Source organism: Pezoporus wallicus, unplaced genomic scaffold (assembly GCF_028554395.1).
Source record: "Pezoporus wallicus isolate ANWC-B61680 ecotype Strahan unplaced genomic scaffold, APGP_CSIRO_Pwel_v1 contig_749, whole genome shotgun sequence".
NCBI classification, from domain to species: Eukaryota; Metazoa; Chordata; class Aves; order Psittaciformes; family Psittacidae; genus Pezoporus; species Pezoporus wallicus.
The window spans coordinates 4,801,115-4,818,326 of NW_026641327.1; the positions used below are offsets into that span (position 1 = coordinate 4,801,115).

Below are 17,212 nucleotides of genomic sequence, written 5' to 3' on the forward strand. Positions count from 1 at the left end.
CAGGGCCAGCTCACACTAAACCACGTCACCCATGGCTCTGTCCAACCTGGCCTTGAACACCACCAGGGATGGAGGATTCACAGCTTCCCTGAGCAACCCATTCCAGTGCCTCACCACCCTTACAGTAAAGAACTTCCTCCTTATATCTATATCTAATCTAAACTTCCCCTGTTTAAGTTTGAACCCGTTACCCCTTGTCCTATCACTACAGTCCCTAAAGAAAAGTCCCTCCCCAGCATCCTTACAAGTCCCCTTCAGATACTGGAAGGCTGCTATGAGGTCTCCATGCAGCCTTCTCCTCTCCAGGCTGAACAGCCCCAACTTTCTCAGCCTATCTTCCTATGGGAGGTGCTCCAGTCCCCCGATCATCCTCATGGCCCTTCTCTGGACTTGTTCCAACAGTTCCATGTCCTTTTTATGTTGAGGACACCAGAACTGCACACATACTCCAGGTGAGGTCTCACAAGAGCAGAGTAGAGGGGCAGGATCACCTCCTTCGACCTGCTGGTCACGCTCCTTTTGATGCAGCCCAGGATACGGTTGGCTTTCTGGGCTGCGAGCACACACTGAAGCTGGCTCATGTTCATTTTCTCATCAACCAGCACCCCCAAGTCCTTCTCCACAGGGCTGCTCTGAATCTCTTCTTTGCCCAACCTGCAGCTGTGTCTGGGATTGCTCTGACCCAGATGTAGGACCTTGCACTTGGCATGGTTAAACTTGATGAGGTTGACATCAGCCCACCTCACAAGCGTGTCAGGGTCCCTCTGGAAGATTTCTGCTTCAGAAATCAGAACTTAAATCACAGCTTAATTTTTAAGAAATTTGTTTCAGAACAAAATGCTTGTCTTTGCAGTCTCCTTAATTTTCCTTTGGTAATTTTCTTTTTTTTTTTTGCACATGTATATTTTATTTTTGCTTTTTAATAGTAAGATTTGGAAAATCTCCTGAACAATTAGTTTGCTATATTTTTTTAATAGTCCAAATAGCAAGCAGACTTGCCTGATTTTTGTTCTGTCCAGCAATTTCATATGTGAAAATCTAGACATAAAGTGCCATACAGCTTTGCAAACTGTTATGTATTAGCATATTTAGGATTACAATGTTCTTGAAGGGAGTTTGTTTGTTCCTTTTTGTGGTTGTGTTTTTGTTCTTTGTTTGTTTGACTTTTTAGTAGAATTGGCTGACAGTGTTCCCTGGCAGAATTTGATTAATCCAGAATACCATGGCATGGAGATATTTGTTTGGTTTTGGAAAATTATACTATGCTCATACTTCTGGATCTCTGCTGCCTGTGTAATACGCTGTTGCACCAGGTCTTCTGTGGTACCTGCCCTGAGGGATATCTAGGCAGAAAGCACATACTGGCTGAATGGCAGCTGAGGAGCACGTGGGAGTTCAGGCTGAAGGACAGGATCTTATGGCTGGAGCATAGGATCCTACAGTTTTTTTTTCTCTATCCTGGTGTATACTTATTTTGTCTTTTGACAGCTGATGTGGAAAACAGCAGAGACCAGAGCAGCCCCATGTGGCTGTAAGCCACCCTTGCAGCCTGTTCTCTGTAGAACTAAGACTATGGTCCAGGGAGAGGTTGCTTAAAACTGAGTTGTTGGATTGACCTCAAGGGCTTGTTGAGTTCATGTTAATTCATATTGGGATTTCACATGCTTAATGTATTTTGGGAAGGAATCCTCTTTAAAAAACAAACTAACTAAAGATACTTTTATCATAGTAAAGTTCTTATTGCTGGTAAACTTTGATCCATAGAATTAGCAGCTATTTTTATTCATGGGTTATTTAAAAAAAAAACGCACAACATTTATTCCAATTAATTGTACCTTAAAAATTGTAAGTGTTGCAGAGGTTAACTTCTAAAGTTTTCTTGTTTTCAGAAACAAGACACTGGACAGATTTTGTTGGATATGACCTATAACCAGTTGGGTGTGACAGAGAAGGAATATTTTGGTTTACAGCAGAATGAAACTTCAGTAGATTCACCTGTAAGTATAGTAAATAATATATGTGTGCATGTATATGTGTATATACGTATATATACACATGCATACACATGCATGTATACACACATATACATGTACACAAACATAAATTAACAGTATTCATTTGTAAATATTTTTAATCCATCTAATAGTTTTTCATTTCACAGCGATGGCTTGAACCAAACAAACCTATTAGAAAACAGTTAAAAGGTAAGACTTGTTTTTAATATTGTTTTTAATCTCGATTGTAACTGTGTAGTCCTGCTTTTCTTTGTTTTTATGACTAGAATAAATACAGTTCTTGTAAATTAGTGTGTCGAGATGGTAGATTTTCTTTACAAACAAGTCTTATCATTGCCAGTCTTTTCTGCAGAGCTTTCTAATCTCTTACTGCTGAGTGCTAATAAGACCTGGTAGGTCTTTGACCTTTGATGCTGTAATAGCATCTATACCTGGCTTCTGAACAGTATTGGGCATTATGGCTGTGAAAGTAGTTGTCATGTCATATGGCACCAGTAAATTCCTCCTGATAGGGACGATAAAGGAGTTTTGATTGAAGGAAGTGGAGCAAATTTCATGTATAGATTCTGACAATTTCTTGTCTCAAGTATAATAATAATAAAAAAAATGCTTGTTTTTAATAAAAAACATAATGAAAGAAAACCCCAGTCCTACACACTTCCAAGTGCATGTGTTCTTCTAGTATCTCTCGTTTATAAACATCTTTGTGTAATACAGAATGCTTACCAAGAAGGACAGGCTGGTCAGCATGACTATCAGACAGCAGTGTAGGACTGGCTGGCACTGTTCTGATTTGTGCTGTGACACTCGAGCTACATTTTTCAGTTCTCTCATTTCTAACATATGCTATAGATTGTGTACAAATTGAAATAAAGATACATGATGGTAACATGCTGAACTTCTGTTTTCTTGTATTTATATATAAGATAGAATTGTGCATTATCCCAGTTGAGATGCTTCAATGTATATACCACATTTTTCTCATCTAATACCAATGAGGTAAAGATAACTAACTAATGCCTTTTATGTAAAGTAGCATATACAAAGTAATTCAAATGAAAGCATCACAAAATCTGACAGTATTTTCTTTTCATAGTTGATGTTCATAGTTGGGGATCACGAGACACATCTTGTGGTTTCTTTTAGATTCATGAGAAAAACACAAGAGAGTTCTATGTGGTGCATTTATTATTTTTTTTCTGTAAATACAGAAATGAAAACTTTTTTTTTTTAACAAAAATTTGATGTGCTCTTCTAAAATATTGCAGGAGGTTTTCCCTGCTCCCTTCGTTTTCGTGTAAGGTTTTTTATACCTGATCCTAACACGCTTCAGCAAGAACAAACCAGGTAATTTCTGTTTGATGTTTGCTTCCATGACCTAGGAATATGTAAAGCCCTTCTTTCCCATCTCCACAGCTTGACAAACTATGCTTTCTTAAGTTGAAAACTTTTTATAACTTTATGTATTCAGTGTGTTTGGAATTGACAGCTTGATGTGATGCTCATAATCAATGGTTTCTGTTATACACAGCTTACAATTCCAAAATACAGCCAAGAGTATAAGCTAGTGCAAAGGTGGCAGTTAGTTTATTTGTATGTTGGATTCTCCCTACCCCCTTTTTTTTGTTTTGTTTTTTTTTGTAACACTTTCATTACTTGAAGTACTTGCCTGTTGCATTTTTTTTACTTTTCTTTCTGGATCCCTTAATTAATCAGATGCAAAGATTAAAAAGTAGGAAAGTTTAGTGATTCAGCTGTCTGTGTGCCCTAGGTCTATGTTACAAGTTTTGTATCAACACTGAGTCAGTTTTGAACATGTGTGGTGGATTTAATGTTGAGGGTGTGGGAGGGTGGTGTTTATTTTGTTTCAGAAAGGACAGATAACAGTACTTGTTTTCTAGTTTGTCCATTACTTGTAACATGTAAAGATCTATAATGTTTCAGTTTATAGTAGACCTTTAAAATTTACTTTTGCAACCTGTCTCTGAGGTTTTGAGGTGATGTGGTACCTGAATTACAGGCAATTTTTAATTTACTTGTCACAAGGCTTTAACTGAACACTTGTTCAGTGCTTATCATTTGGAATTTAGAATTCAGATATGCCTATTACTCTGGCTTTTTTTGTAACTTTCGTTATTCATTGCAGTGATTTGAGAATAGAAATAGTAGATCATGTTATATGATACTTGTAGAAAACTTAGCTGTTGATTTGTTTTGGTATTTGCTAATCACATAGTTGTAGGCTCTTCTGCAATTTTAAACTGAAATTATTCAAAGACCTGCTCTGTATGGTTCCTCACATCCCAACTCCCCAGTATCACTATAAAGTAACATTGTCGAGGACAATAATAACAGCAAGGCTGAACTGTTCATGGACAACTGTTTTAGAGCTTTTTTGTCGGCATCTGCTATTTGAGAAATGTCTTGTCCTCCACTTAGTAGTTCTAAGGTAGACTATCACAATCTGGGGTTGGCTTTTTTTTTGAAGTTACATCCAAGATGACTATTACTGGGAGTAAAAGAGCCCAGTTCCGTAATGGTTTGGGTTTTGTAGTGTTTGTTGTGGCATTAATGCTGTGGTCCTGGAGTTATAGTACAGACTGCCAAAAGACTTTTAAAACTGTTGTGAGAGTAAGTGGGTGTATGATTGCATTATTTGTAAATGCCACTAAGGTTTATTCATCTGTTTGCATAGTTTGCCAGGAAATCTTAGTAAAATCAAACTAATGCATGTAACCATTTAAACCATACCTTTAGAAAGTGAAAATAAACCTATGTTTGCTTTTGTTTTCAAAAAACTTTGTTCTAGGCACTTATTCTTCCTGCAACTGAAGACTGATATTGCGGAAGGAAGGTAATAGGAACACTCTTCAATTTCTCTAGAATTCTTTCTAAAATAAAATTAAATACCAAAACAAAGCAAAAAAAAAAAAAATCCGAGGGTATCATTGCTATAAAAATGCACCTCATGAAATATTGCTTTAAAAGAAAAAAAAATTGCTAGGGTAAACATTACAAATTTTCGTACAGCTGAGTTATGAAGAACAGTTTGCAAGGCTGTAGTGAATGATCTGCAGGAGGTGCTGTGTGTTTGTAAAACATGGTGTGCCAAGCATAGTATTTCAAACGTGGGGACCCACTGTCTAGTACAGTAATTGGGATGGAGTAGCAAAGTGAATTCTTGCTCTCATTTCTCATTATTTCAGGGTTATATTCCCTCTGTGGTGGGCATATAACCAGTGGTTCCTTTGCCTGTGTGTTTGTACATTTTTGAGAGGAAAAAGGAGGTCTGAGTATCTGCTGCCAAATGTAAATTGCCTTTAGGTGTTGGCTTTTTAATTCCATGCGGTCACTTTTGGTCATGAGATTGGAGCTGTCTTTGTGCTTGGCATTTGGCTAATTTTAGTGTTTGTGTCTAGTTTAGAGTACGCCAGACTGCAGCTATTAAAGTCATGTCCAGAGCCCCATAAAAATCCCTTATGCTTTTGCTTTCCCAAATAAGCATCCAGCAAGAATACGAAGATGTCCTTTTATGTTTAGGTACTTCCATTCACTTAAGCTGCTGCACAGCAACTAGCTTTTAATGTCCAGTCCTACTGTGCTTTGACAATCAGACTTTGTAAGAAAAAATCAGATACTCTTTGAAGTAAATGAGTCTTCACATACTGAACTAATTGCGGAGACATAGTTAACAATATATTTGTACATTATATGTCTAAATGAAAACATCTCTTCTCTCCAGGTTGTCGTGCCCCATTAATTCTGCTGTTGTCCTGGCATCGTATGCAGTACAATGTAAGTAATAACCAATTATTACTTTTTTAATAAATATATTTGACTGACTACCTTCTCTGCTGCGTGGCACTGAAATATAAGGAAAGATTTCTTTCCTTACATATGTGTGGAATATTCAAAAAGCTACAGTGATGCTTTGTAAAGAAGATGCAGGTTATTATAAAGCCTTCAGTCAGTCTATATAGAAAAAGTGTTAGGTCTTTAAAAAAATAAAGTTGATTCAAGAATAGCATTGCTCTTATTTATGTGTACTTGAACTGCTGACAAAAAAGGCAGGCTTTCATTGTCAGTGGAAACAAAGTAATGAAACTTACTGTCTGTTACAATAGCTATGGGAAATGTTTTCAGGGAAATAAATCATCATCCTGAGTACAGTTAGGGGGAAAGTAAACTCATGATTAAGAAACGTCAATGTTCTTATGTAGTTTTTTTTTTCAAGGAGTTTGAGTTGCTATGTAAAACTGTCTGTCACCTTGCAGTACATTTAAGGTGACTCTATGTACAAGAACTTACATCCTCCTTGTCTTCCTGCAACTGGCAAAATGAAACTAAGGGTGGTATTAAAAAAAGTCTTCTGTAGGGTAACCGAAATGGTGCCTGATCCCTGTGCCTTACAGGCATCCTAAACAGATGCGTCTTCCTCTAGCTGTTTTTTACTTTCTCATTAAACAAACAAAAAACGAACCCCAACAGGTGGAGGGTTTAGTGGAGTTTGTCTGTTTGTAAAATAATAGCCAGAGGAAAGCATACTAGAATAGCTAGGCTTTCCTAACTTAGGATAGTGCTGTTATTACCAGTTTGGGGGGTTTAGTTTGGGGAGGTTGATTTTAGGGGGGTCTTTTATATATATATTATATGACTGTGTGTATATATTTATATGTAAATGAAAAAAGGCAAAACCAAAACAAATGCAAAAGAACTCCAACAATAATAATAATTAAAAAAAAATCCAACTTTCTCTTTTTTTGCTAGCTGATGGCCTTTGTTTTGCTGTTTGTATGATTCTCTGCCTCAGCAAAGCATGAGGCATATGAAAGACATATTGTCTTAAAGGAAAAAGTTTTTTGTTTTGCTACCAGGTTGTTGCCATTTACGTAAAGGTGGTGGCATGGGAAAGACCTTCTGAAATCAGATTGTATAGGTCTCCTTATCTAGTCGTGTTTGCTAGGACTCTTGTCAGCTTAAATTGTTTAAATAGTTTTCTTTTGGTCTTTCAATTTCTAATGATGCTTAATAAGGAGAATTAAAAGGTTTGGGATATGAGGTATCTGCTTATTAAAGAACCATTGTCTGAAGTTGGATCAGTTCTACCTGAGCTGTTTATTATTACTGCCACTTCTTGTGGGTTTTCAGGCTGTTCTCTACTTCTCTGACATCTCTGGTATGCCGAAAGGGAAATCATTATTCTCTGTCAAACTTATGTTTATTTATTTAAAAGGTGGAGCACTTGTCACTGGCAGGAGGGCTGAGACAGATGTCTTTCATTGAAGCTTGATGTTTGGTATTTCTGCTCTTGTTATTTTAACTATAATTTTCACATGTGGCAATTGTATGGTTTACCTTCTCAGACTCTTGAGTTTTGCAAAGAGGCAGTTGGTGGTGATGTCTGTGGTGCCTCTTGAGTGCTGCTTCTCTGCATTGTCCTTTGTGCAGGTGCTTGGATTCAGTACTGTGATTCTGAAGTAAAGCTCTGACATGCGACTCTGCACTGTTGTGGCACACCCTGTTGTCTGCTGGTGCTAAGTTACAGGAGAATACAAGTGGGTGTGAATACTATGTCTAAGTAATGTGTGACTAAACTGGATTATGAATACAGTTCAGACACTTGAATAAGTTGTTAGTTTATTATCAGTAAATATGATTTGTGACAGAAATGATCAATGGATTTTGGAATCCTTTTTAAAGGAGAATTTATTAAGGTGTATTTCAAATAATTCCAAAATTGTTCAGTCTGAAGGATACTCATACTGAAAAAAACAATCTAATGATAAATCATACATCTTGGTTTTTACTGGTGTAAAATGGGAATGTTGTACAGTCTATAAAATTAATAAGGGACCTATGCAGTGTATGCATCCATTTTTGTTTGGTTGGTTGGTTTGGTTTTTACTTAAAATCACACAAAGCTGATTTAGCACCACTTGTTTTCTATCACTTTGTGTAGGAAACTCACATTTCCGGAGCAGTATTTAAATGACTAAATATTGGTATGTAAGAAGTCCCATGGGTTAGTGGGAATATGCTCTTATATGCATAAATCCTTTGCTGGGCTGGGACTTGTATCTAAAGCACAGCAACAAAGCCAAGATAAGATGTTATGAATACTTGTAAGCTTTCTTTTTCCTGAGCTTCAGTTGCTCAGTGATTCATTGTGGCTGGAGTCTTTCTTGTATCTCCTGTGTTACTGTTCCCCTCTCAGCTCTGCTTTGAGAGCCAGGAGGTTTCTGTAGCATGCTATCTGTCTTTGGGATTTCATTCAGGAAGTGGTTGGCTGGTTAATTACTTGGGATTCAGATGGACTTTAATCTCTTCTAAGAAAAGGATGGTGGGTGAGGATGTGGGGAAAACTGAACTTAGTGTGCAAGTCCCTCGGGAACTAGGCATAAGAGAGTTTGTCAGAATTTTGGGTACACCAAAAGTACACCTAGGGGAGGAGGTGGGCTTTAAGATTTAGAGGAACATCAACAGCAGCTCTACGTTGAGCGTTGCACCACATAATTCGCCTGTCAATATTCTTCTTGCAAACTCTTCCAACTTGCCTTTGTTTTGCCCCTCTCTTTTCTTACAGATACTACACCAAAACCTCATACTTCCTAATTTATGGCAACCTGTCTCTCTTCATAATATCATTTGGGGATGTGTGTGTCCTCCCTGCTTGTGCTTTTGTAAAGCGAAATAGTGCACAGAAGGTCATAATTTAAACAGAGAGATTTGCTCAGAGGTCATTCAGGTTCCTGCTACTCTCCGGGGCATCTGTAGCTCTCATGGCTCAGAATCATAATCAGACTGGAAGTATAAAGATGACTTTCACTTGAATTTCCATTATCTGAATTTATTTACCAGATATGTTGAGTAGGTTGAGGATTCTGTGCATGTCCCATCTGTTCTTTTTAAGCCTGCTGTTCGGTCACAGGTTCCTTTGATCAAGTCTTACAGTACCTGTTGTCAGCAGTAGCAGAGTGTTACCTGTGTGATGATGATGAAACTCCCAATAAAATCTGCTTGGAGAGATACATTGTAATACATGCCCATTTTCTTTCACATGGTTCACTGTGGTCTAGATTGATTCTCAAGCTTGCTAGCATCTCTGTACAGCAGCTCTTCCAAGACTGTCCTGACGGTTCAAATACAGCAGCTCTTCAGCTGTTTTGGACTGTTTTCCCTCAACTATGTTTTATACTTGCACTGGGCAATAGAGGCCACTTCAAGGGATCATTGCTTTAACTATTGTTTGTCTGGTGTTTTTGCACTATGCCACAAATAATTTTTTGAATCAGTAATACTTCAAAGTAAGTATAATGCTATATCTCTGGAGTGGAGCTCCAGATTAGGATATTGGTCAGTGCTGTAGCTGACTTTCTACAGAGTCTTGTAGACTTGGTACTATTCTGTAATTTTAAGGTGATGAAACTATTTAATATTTTTGTCTAACATAACTAAAAAGGGGAAAAGGATGGTTGCCCAAAGTCGAGGGCCATGTAGTACAATGTTATACTAATGATGACGAAAATTGTTGAATGCTGAGACACAACCCAGACGATAGAAGATCAGAAGATAGTTTTAAGATGCATTAGTTCTGCAAAACCTCTTAATGTTTTGGGAGTACTGATAACTATTCCTCTAAGCCTTTTATCCTCATACTTTTGTAAAATGAATACTCTTTGTACTTTGGATTATGCTTTGCTTTTATCAGTACTTTTTCTGATGGTGACTGGTTTCTGAACTACACACTGTATTTGAGATGCAGAAATAGCAACTTAGTATAACATTTTTTTAATTTGGTTTTTCCTTTTATTTGTGATTTTGTTGTGTTTAACTGTGAGTAGGTTTTGAGTTGCTGGGGTTTTGGTTTTGTTTGGTTTGCTTTTTAAGTCAAGGTATTACATTGACTGACTCATTTTTCACTCTGAAGTGGTGATAGGTAACTTGGAGACCACTACTGTGTATCTGTGGTGGGTTTTTTTGTTTGTTTGGTTTTCGTTCTTTTTCCTACAAATGTTCCTTCATTTTTATTAATGCCTAATTTCTCATTCTGTTTTACCACAAAGGGTCATTAAGTTGTCATAAGCAGCTACTTAGTCATCCCTGGATTGAACATTTTTAAGGTCTCTTGAGTCTGAATCATTTTTTTCCTTTACAAAACAGGTTAGTTTTATCCACGTGATAGTTAGTTCTACTTGTCCAGTAGAGACATCATGCTTGCTTGCTTACTTAGTGGCTGGGTGGGTTAGATTTCATTCTCTTGTCCTTATTTGGATACAGGCTCCATTTGTTGAAACACCTTTCCTTCTCTTAGCATCCTCTTATGAGGGTTTTGGTCCTTTTTGGAGTCCCTGTCTGATAACAGTTTTCAACATGGTGTCTTTAATCTCTACATCTACGTGTATTTTTGTCATTTCAGTGTCTACATTTTTATGTTAGTTCTTTGAAACTTAACTTTGATGTAGTGGATTATTTTCTGAATCCAGAAGCGTTTTCATACCTAAATACTTTAGTTACTGTTGAGAGTAGCTTACGCTATGCAATACATCATCTTTCTTCTGTTTTCTATTTGTGCCAAGAAGTGATAACTTAAAATGTATAAACTGATTGAACTGTACAGATTAAGAAATATCTTTTCTTTTTGTACCTCAGTGTTCATATGAAGATAAAATTATCATTAGCCTCTAATATTATATTTCATGCTCATCTCAGCACATGAGTCATTACTTCTGTTCCAATTTGAAGGCCAGTCATATAACTCTATTTTAATCCTGGACTGGAATATTGTATCTGAGGATTTTACTCCTTGATAAAAGTTAAATTAGTTATACGGCTTGTCTGCTAAACTTGTCCCATTTGTTATTTTCTGTTCCACTGGGAACCTGATCTGTTTATTTAATTATCCTCTTTTAAAAACAGGCAATTCAGTTCACTTTTGTGCTTTATTCATGTCACCTAAAATAGGCAACCCTGCAAAAAGTTATGAATTCAATGTGAAGCTACTCAATTTTATTTTTTTTTTTTTTTTCTGGTACATTTTTTGGTCTTTAGGAAGTTGATATTAAATGTATTTCCAAGGACTAGCTTTTGTAAGCATTCCTTTGGATCAGACTGTCCATAATATCTGTGACTGATTCCCCTTCATGCTTGGTCAATAAGCAATTAATACATTTTCTATCAGACATCTGTAGTTATTTGGAGTGCCATATGGCGAAAGGGGTGCTGGTGCTATTGCTTTGTATGCAGATTTTTTTATTATTGTTTACAAGCACAGTCTATATAGAACTGGAGACCAGCTTGTCTTCTGTATCTGAAAGGGTATCACATAGATGACAAGTAGAAATCAGTCACCCTTTACATTCTACCAAGCTAAAGGCTTATCTTATTCTACTTTTGTGTTTTCTGGGGAAAACTGGAAATTGGGCCAGATTGACATGGTGGTATTTTGGTATTCTTAACATTCAAAATTAGCAACAAAATTGATTTCTGAAACTAGAACCAAACAAATAAGTATCTTGGTTGTGTAGCAGAAAGCTTGAATGTCAAAATTAGCTTGGTGTACGTAAGAACCACAGGCAAATTTAGCTTGGAAGGGGCTTATTCAAAGTCAGATCACGTTGCTCAGGGCCTTTCCAGTTCGGTTTTGCATTTCTGGTGCTGAAATTTGTTGACTTTCATCTTTTTTGGTTTTTGACTCAAACAGGAGTCTGGTTCTGTCTTTATTGCACCCTCCCTCCTGGGTAGTGGAAGGCAGAAATGAGATTAGTGCTGCCTTACCCTAGTATGTAAGCCAACTGACCATTAGTTTCTTTGAAGAAACTACTGAATAAATGAAATCTCAAAAATTACTGTAAGAGTTGTTGGCTTCAATGGCTTTTTTTGCTTCCGTGTGTATCAGACCTTCCCTCTATAAAACTGCTCTCCCTATCCCCTGGCCTTAATTCAGCAATATACCTGGTACTCGGGTTTCTCTTTCTAGGGAAGATGCATGTGTACCCGCAGAATTCATATTGAAATTAATCTGTACTACATGAGCACCCTTGTTCTTGGTCTTCCCTTTCTCTGTATCTGAACGTTATAAAAATTGGGGGGTGGGATGGGAAGGAGAGGTGTCCGTTTGAATTAGTCCTTTTCTTTGATGCCTTCTTGCACAAAAGTCTTTCTGCTGCCAGGAGAAAGAAACAAAAATATATACCTGTGACATTGTTCTAACTGAACAAATTCTTTGTACCTTCTGAAGAAAAGATGACTTGTTCAGGCTTCAGTAAGGCAGTTCACACCCTATGTGAACATACATGATGTCAGGATTTTTATTTGGGTTTTTTTTGTTTGTTTTTAAAAAAAAAATTATGAATAATTACTGTATTGGGAGTTTGCACAACTACTGATTTGGTATGTTAACATGGGAATTCATCCACGGAAAATTATTCTGTGGCTGCTTGACTATTGCATTATTCTTTTACTAAGAATTATAAAATAAATATCCTTTTAATTGAAGCTGACTTTTCAAATGAATGGTCCATCATGTTCTTATTTTTAAGCTTTGTATATTAGATATAGAACTCTAAAATACAAGAATCTGAAATTCAAATGAGTGTGGTTTGTGATTTCCCAAATTAGAAATAGATCATTACTGCCCCTCTGTTGTCTTCTGGAGAAATCCAGTGAAGAGGTAGAAACCTCACATACGAGGTTTGATATGTCCTAATTTACTTTTTTTCCAACTTGGATAATTAAATTCTGCACAAGATCATTAGTCCTCCAAGATGTCTACTAATCAGCATTTATAGTTTCTCTTCAACTGTGACAGTTGGCTGGGGAGCTGAAGAAGCAAATAGTACTCTAAACTGCTCCCCCTTGTTGACATGACCTCAGGTAGCTAGGAGGAAGAGGATAAAAAGACCAGAGCACCCTCCAAATTTGGAAGATGAGCAAGAAGACTCTACCTCATAATGCATGAAGGAACAGCAGTTGCCCTCTTTAGAGAAGGTAAAACTACAGTAAAAACTTTTTGCCTAATGCAAATAAAATTGAAGCGGACAGTTACGTTGTCTTATTTCTGGCAATCTGGCCTCTTCCCGTTGACAAGAATGTAGTTCAAGCCTGCTGCAACAAACCTTGAAAATGTAGACTGTGTTTCATAGAAAAGGTGGATTGTGATAATCACTAATAAAGGAAAAAGTTTTCAATCAACTACTGTCATTGTGAAATTGTGTGTTTTATTTTTAAGCAGTTATTAACATACCTGTTTTGTTCAGAAAGTTTTTAATTGTTTTTACTGTTACAATAGCCTTAGTCTTGGCAGACTTGGACTTTTGTTAATATACAGATATTCCTAAAAATTATTTCCATTTCTTGTTATACTTCTGGATCTTCTGTCTTGTTGTTTTTGTGTTTTGTTTTCTTCTTCAGATATGTTATTTGACAGAAGTGTTCAAATACACGTTTTGTTTCTAACGGTAAATATTTAGTCTTTTGCCAGCCATTTTGTAAACTAATTTAAAATTCAGGCTACCTTTTAAAGAGAAAGGGCTAAGCTTTGCAGAAACATCTGCATTCAAAATAAGTTATTTACTGTTTATCGTTCCATTTTTTATTTTTATATTTCCCTTGAGGCTGCCAATTAGGTGTGCAATTATAGTGGCTTTTGACTGCATTTGTCTGGGAATTGTTTCGTATCACATTCTGTTTTCTTGGCTATAAAAATTACGCTTTTTTGAATACTTACCTGGCAAATATTAGTTATCCCCTGCATTACAGATACTCCATAGTTAGTGTAGCTGTAAGTTATGTCTAAAGTCCAGAACTTTTCCCACCCCCCCCACTCCCCCCTAACCTGAATCAGTTAAATGACTCTTTCATACTTTGCATTTTCTGGAAACTAATGGTAGTAATATTGTTCCTAAAAGTAGGCTCTTTAACTTTGATTTAGCTGAGGGGCTTTCTATGCTGAATTGTTTGCAGTCTGTTGTGTTAATTTACAAGTCTTATAAGTAACTTCTGGGAAGCTTTAATGCTTTATAAAACGTATTTTATGGTCCTTAAGGAACAAGCAGATTAGTACAGGTTTTAATTACTTTCTTAAACATACCATATTTTTTTGTGTTGAATCTTAACTATTTAATGAAAACATAATTTGTGTTGAATTACTTGCTTAATCGAAGTTAGGTAAATTTGTGGCAAATAGACAAATACCATATTTGCAGCAAGCTCCCTGCTGTCCCAGACTGTGCACCTTTATAACAAGTAAAAGGTTTATGTATGTTTTCCAGGATATAAGCCCAACCTAGCTTTTAAAGAAAACTTGCATAAACTGAGGTTATAAACTTATGATCATATATACTTTCATTTTGTTTCAGATATACAACCAACTGTGGATCAGAATTAGTTTTTGTCTAGAAATTAGTAATTATTTCAAACCATCTAAGAATTAATATAATTTTTGAAGGTATAAAGTTTTAGGGAACTTTTTAGTTTATTTGGCTGTAAACATATATTTATTTTGGTAGCAGTTTGGTAATGTTATGTGAAAATCAGCAGTTATTTCTAGTGCTTTAAGTAACTCGGCTGAGTTCAGCTGAGGCAAAATAGACAATTTAATCGTTAGGACAGATCCACAAGTGGTAGTGTGAACAGTTTTTACCTGACAGTGTGAAGAGTAGATGCTTTCTGAGTCAGATGTTGTTGAAGACTTCTAGTATGTTATAGTCACATGTATATCAAATTGATTTCATTTACCATCTCTTACTGAAGCAATTTGGTTTTCTCTAACATCACAGTAGTGCATGTCTGTGCTGCTATGCCATGTAATGCCTGTCTGATGGGGGTACAGCTTGTGATGCAAAAGGGAGGCTATATAAGTAACTAAAAGTAATGAGTCATTCAGTGTCTGATATTATCATTATGGTAAGCATATTTGGAAAAAAGCCTTTCTTCTTCCTACAGTTCCCTGCATTGAACACTGCCTGTCTGTTGAGAAGTAATTTGTAATTTTTGCACTTCCCTGTATGTGTTTTAATGAGGAGAAGGAATTTCTTCTAAATAAGAATCAATTAACTATGAAAACTTTGTGTATCTGTTTTGTGTTTCCTAACAGCACAACTTGGAGACTATAATGCTGCAGTTCATCATCCAGGATATCTGTCAAATTACAGCTTTATACCAGAGCAGAACAAAGATTTTCTTACCAAAGTAGAATCGCTACATGAGCAACACAGGTAACATTAACTTTTAGTTCTCCCTCACCTCTTAAGTTTTTAAAGATTAAAAAAAGGATGCCAAAATGAAGCCTAAAGATCTTAGTAGTTTCAGTACAAAGGCAGTTTTATTTCATATTGCTTCTATTAAATGAAATATTTGGGTTTATCATGTAGCTGGTATTCTAATCATATGTAGAGTATGATGCCAATGTGGTAAAATGTTTAAATGAATTTCTAGCTATAACAACCAGTAGATCAGTTGGCCTTCTCCATTATTAATTGCAGCCATCTAGAATGCTGTACTAGATGGTTGAGGGTTTTTTTTGAATCAAGGACATTTGGCTGTTTTTTCCAATCCTGTATATTTTTCTGGTCTATCACTTGGGGTAAATAAAAGCAAACAAACATGAAACGTTTCAATGTGCTTTCTCTCCACTCTCCTGAATGTAATATACAGACTACAATAGATTATTCCAGTCAGTCTGCTGCTAATTACTCTTTTTGACCCTGCTGTTTTGTCTCTTGTAAGACTGCAGCTCCAGAATTAGTGCTCTTGATCAGATACTTGTAAGCTGAATGCAAATATGCCAACCTAAGAAATTATTATCTGTGAGCGTTTGAGCAAATGAAATCCCGGTCTCTCTGGACTTGTTCTCTCTGTCTGTATCTTTACTGCAACAGAGCTAATTCTCCACTCTCCTTTGGTTTATAACCTGAAATAGCTCCATATCTCCTCCTGATATTCCTTGACTTTTTTTGTCATCTTTCAGTACTCTCACCTCTCCCTCTTTTTTCTTTACTGCTAGTGGGTGTAGTGAGTAGTTCTGAACTTCAGGTGTGCTGCCTTGCTGTCCAGAACATGCATGTTGCATTGTTATTTATGGGGCAAAAAAAGAGATAATCACTGAGCTCTAAATGCAACCATTCCCTCTGTGTAGGTACCTAACATAGACTCCTTTCCTAGCAGCTGATATTCTGGAATGCAACAGCAAAAGCCTCTACTTCCAAATTAATTAGCAGTTTCCAGTAGGCTCAGGAGTTTTAAGAGCGAGACTTGTAGACAGGCATGAATAAATCTGCTGGTCTTTAGGAAGCATCATGCTGAGACTCTGAGGAGTCTTGAAGTAGTTAGTTTGAATTCATTTATTTAGTGCTGTCAGAGATATAAAACTGATTGTGTCCTGCGGAGAAAATACGGTAATTACTATTGGTCCAGACAGAGGTGTGATGAGAGGTCTGTGGGAAAGACTCATTTCTTTTCTGGGTCCTTTCAATAAAATTGATGCTTTCATTGAGTGGTTTTGGTAGAGTGAAGCCTTGATGACTGAGAGGTTTACAGTAGGTCATGGTAGTTGAAGTTCTGAATAAAAATGCTTGAGCAGACTGGACTGGGAAAAATGTTTCTTTATTGTTTTAACACCTTTTTTGAAACTTAGATCTTTAATACTATTTATTTCAGAGTGCAGGGAGAAGAAACAAATTATTGTACATCCTGGCAGTATTTCTTCCTTCTTTGGCATTCATAGTGAATACTTATGTCTGAGACATTGTTTTGACTAGGTCAGTACCGGTAACATACCTGATGAGAATGGATTACTGACTGGATTATTTGGTTTTAAAAACTTCTAGTAGATTCCATCTAGCCTTTCTGTGAAGATATACAATATGCTTATTTGAGGTATGGGGATTTTTGAGTTCTTGTTACTGGGGAACAAAATAACGTCAGAGTCATAGAAGCTTTCCAGAAGACCCAAAGATAGAATCCGTGTAAGTCTTGCAGCACATTTCACATCTAGTGGCAGAAGAAAAAGTATTTTAGGATTTATACATAGTAGATAAACTTGGATGGCTTTTCCTTTGTGAATTTCATAACTATAGCTTAATTTTCTTTCTCACCTTATTTTTTCTTTTTTAGACATTCTTGTTTCTAATCTTTCTTCTAAATTACCTCCTTCTGAGAGGCTGTGCAGTATAGAATATTTACAGATACATCTTCTTGTT

The 17,212-nt window shown here is 36.5% G+C and overlaps 1 protein-coding gene across 6 annotated transcripts in view; it reads left to right on the forward strand.

Annotated features, from left to right (window-relative positions):
* PTPN3 (protein tyrosine phosphatase non-receptor type 3) overlaps window positions 1-17,212 on the forward strand; it is a 152,826-nt gene that overhangs the window by 78,267 nt on the left and 57,347 nt on the right. For 3 of the 6 annotated variants that reach the window (XM_057423071.1, XM_057423070.1, XM_057423073.1), the window contains exons 3-8: window positions 1,890-1,997; window positions 2,147-2,204; window positions 3,284-3,362; window positions 4,825-4,869; window positions 5,758-5,810; window positions 15,109-15,229. In XM_057423071.1, the coding sequence (XP_057279054.1) occupies window positions 1,890-1,997; window positions 2,147-2,204; window positions 3,284-3,362; window positions 4,825-4,869; window positions 5,758-5,810; window positions 15,109-15,229 (464 nt within the window). Of the gene's footprint in view, window positions 1-1,889; window positions 1,998-2,146; window positions 2,205-3,283; window positions 3,363-4,824; window positions 4,870-5,757; window positions 5,811-12,887; window positions 13,002-15,108; window positions 15,230-17,212 lie in introns of those variants that run through there. The other 3 variants (XM_057423072.1, XM_057423074.1, XM_057423075.1) reach the window with 3 other exon arrangements.